This window comes from Pundamilia nyererei, unplaced genomic scaffold (assembly GCF_000239375.1).
Source record: "Pundamilia nyererei isolate P.nyererei 1_Seehausen unplaced genomic scaffold, PunNye1.0 scaffold00242, whole genome shotgun sequence".
NCBI lineage: Eukaryota > Metazoa > Chordata > Actinopteri > Cichliformes > Cichlidae > Pundamilia > Pundamilia nyererei.
Genome location: NW_005187643.1, coordinates 703,611 through 706,462, shown reverse-complemented (window position 1 = coordinate 706,462; position 2,852 = coordinate 703,611). Strand labels below are relative to the sequence as shown.

At 40.1% G+C, this 2,852-nt stretch overlaps 1 protein-coding gene across 1 annotated transcript in view; it reads left to right on the top strand.

Moving 5' to 3' along the window:
• The window catches only part of LOC102212681 (tubulin beta chain), an 8,899-nt gene that overhangs the window by 1,652 nt on the left and 4,395 nt on the right, over window positions 1–2,852 (top strand). Inside the window, exon 2 of the mRNA XM_013914976.1 lies at window positions 2,361–2,469. Within this exon, the coding sequence (XP_013770430.1) occupies window positions 2,361–2,469 (109 nt within the window). The remainder of the gene's footprint in view (window positions 1–2,360; window positions 2,470–2,852) is intronic.

The following is a 2,852-nucleotide window of genomic DNA, read 5'->3' as shown; positions in this document are numbered from 1 at the left end:
TTTTCTTTAAAAACAAGCATGCAACCCTTGCTTTCCTTAGAAATTACGGATATTTTTTACTTTTTTGGAGATTTTATTGACTGATTAGTTAATTAAGAAGATAATACACAAGGTAAAGCTTTAAAATATTGTACATGCAGCCATACAGTCACAGTTTTATCAACTAGATTTTCAGTAAACTCTACAATTAAATAAGAATCACTTATACAAGAACTACTTTAGATATCATAAAACAGCTTAAACATTGCGTGCTATGTAGCAGCATAACAGCCACCAGGTCATGTGATTTTAAGAATGTGATTCTATATATAACTTGAATTTTATTCGTACATTTGGCCTGTTCTGCCCTCGTACAGCTCAGCACAACAGCGGGTGGGGCAGCAGCATATGGGCTGACTTAGTCTCTGCTACTCAAAGGTCCTGATCGGTGAAGACAAGTGTATTTACAGCGGACTTAGTGAGGCTGAGGTCATTTCACAATGGATTAACTGTGCCTGAATTCACCCGCTTACCCAATCCAACCCAAATCTGCTGAGCTTTCCCACGTTTCTGGATAACTTCTCATAGATACGATTGAACGGAGGCTTAGGTTTTCAAATATTGACTTCAAACCTGCCAGCTCACATGCGGTTTGCAGTTTCAGAAATCCTGAAGTGTATGTTTTTGCCTTGGACAAACCAACCTTTCCCCTGCTTATCTCTTTCCCTTAGACACACACACAGATTAGGGTCACTTGACTGAGCTGGTGTGACAGTCTGTTGATGTTTCAACCCGTGAAACACAAAATCCTCTGAGAGAGTCCTGACCCTCTGACAGCAAATAGAACAAAAAGTTTTACTACTTCAAGCTATGGGCAACTTTTTATGAGTATGTGTGTGATTCACTGAACCAGCTGGAAAAATCCAGGTGGGGATAATTACATGACTTCCTCCCTGCCTTTCCTTTCTAAACTCCAATCATAGCTGAACTACAAACACATTAAAATATTTTCATTCAGCCAGATTAATGTGCTGTTAGCCTTTTAAATAGCCACAAAACTTTAAACTTCAGGGTAAAAACTGCTCATAAAAAGAACATTATCTGGTATCAGTTTATCTTTGAAGTCTTTTTAAGCGAACATGTCAGCTCTAGCTTTCAGATATAAATATTTGTTGCTTTTTTTCTCAGTTTTCCATCATTAAACTCACTGAACTGTATCGGAAGTTGTGAATTTCTCAGCATTTTTAATCTAAATGACAGATTATGTATTCATCACGTGACTGCGTGATTAAAATAAATCTGAGCTGCCGTGTGTGCTCGCTCTTGTTTGCTTCTTTTATGCTCGTTTCTCATCAGCCTCCTGTACTTCCTCCTGTTTTCCTGTCCAGGTGTCAAAGCTTTGAAACTGCTTTGGCTTGTGCTTCTTCCAGGAAGTTTCACTCAGAGCAGAAACCAAATATATCCACAAGACGTACCTTTGATTATTTACTGGCATGAGACATAAAAGCACTGAGTGTATTTTGTTACAGTCAGACCAGCTGTGGCAGACCCAGAGTTTGTCTTCATATCCATCTATTTTCTTCACCACTTATACTGTTGGGAGTGTTTGTAAAACATGTTTTTACAGGGAGTTTCCTTGAAATCAAAAGAGGGCTGTTTGCACTGTTATCAGATTGTCTCGTCCACCCTCTCCATGTGATTTGCAACGTTTGCAAACTTGAGTCACATGCAGGCATCTTCTTTACTGTTTCTACACTGTGTTCACACTCAGAGACTTACCGGTAAGCTGAAAAAACTCTGTAGCCTGACATCTTCTGTGTAGGAGATTTATTGAGGGACTCAATAAGAAATCTGAGCTATAAGTGAGAATCAATATTGCCATTGATATTGAGGCATTATTAAAAGCATTTATGTCTAGTCTAAGAGCTCCACAGCATGTTCAGCCAAAATTAGTTTAATGGTTGGAATGGAACCACGAGGTGACTGTTTGTCGCAGGAAATCCTTCCTGCGGTCTTACAGAACACGCCGCTGTTTTTAGGTGATCTTGTGAATGCTAACTGTGATCATATGTCAGCGAGTCTTTGGGAAGCACAGAGGTCAGAAGACTCTTGTTTTTCTTCTAAATTTGTTTGCAGTTATGTCCTAAATAACAGCACAAAGACACCTCTTTGTGAGATGTTTCCTAACTTTGCATGAAAAACCTTACTGAGTACTCTGTTAGCATTTTAGCTATGATGGCACATGGATGGCACAGGGGTAAAAAAAGTGCTTAGTATTATGCTTGCTTCATGTCATTAAGCTCATTAAATGTATAAAACACTGACATGTGGATGCTTTCTGTATTAGTTCTTGCAGTAACAGCTTGTCCACCTTTATTTAGTTCTGGGAGGTGATCAGCGACGAGCACGGCATCGACCCGACGGGCACCTACCACGGAGACAGCGACCTGCAGCTGGACAGGATCAGCGTGTACTACAATGAAGCCACAGGTGAGTTCATCCCGACTACAGCGAGGTCTGTGTTTGATCAAATGAAAGAAGACATCTCCTCCCTGTGGAGACACCGGCTCACTGCAGCAGAGAAGCAGAAGATGCAGATAAAAATAAAGCAATGAAGCACTAATTGTTTGTTCGCTGGTTTCACATTGTTACAGGTGAGGATGTGTTATCTTCACCTGTTCTCATGATGACATTTATTAGGGGGGCATGTTGCCTTAAAATGCCAGAAACATTAAACAAGCATGCATTAAACAAAGGTCGTTTATCCTGAAAAACATTTGTACCAAACTCTGTTTGACACAGTGATAGTGGACTATGTCAGCCTTAATTATTCCCAGTCAGAGCCTCAAATGTAGCCCAGGAGCCAGAAGGAG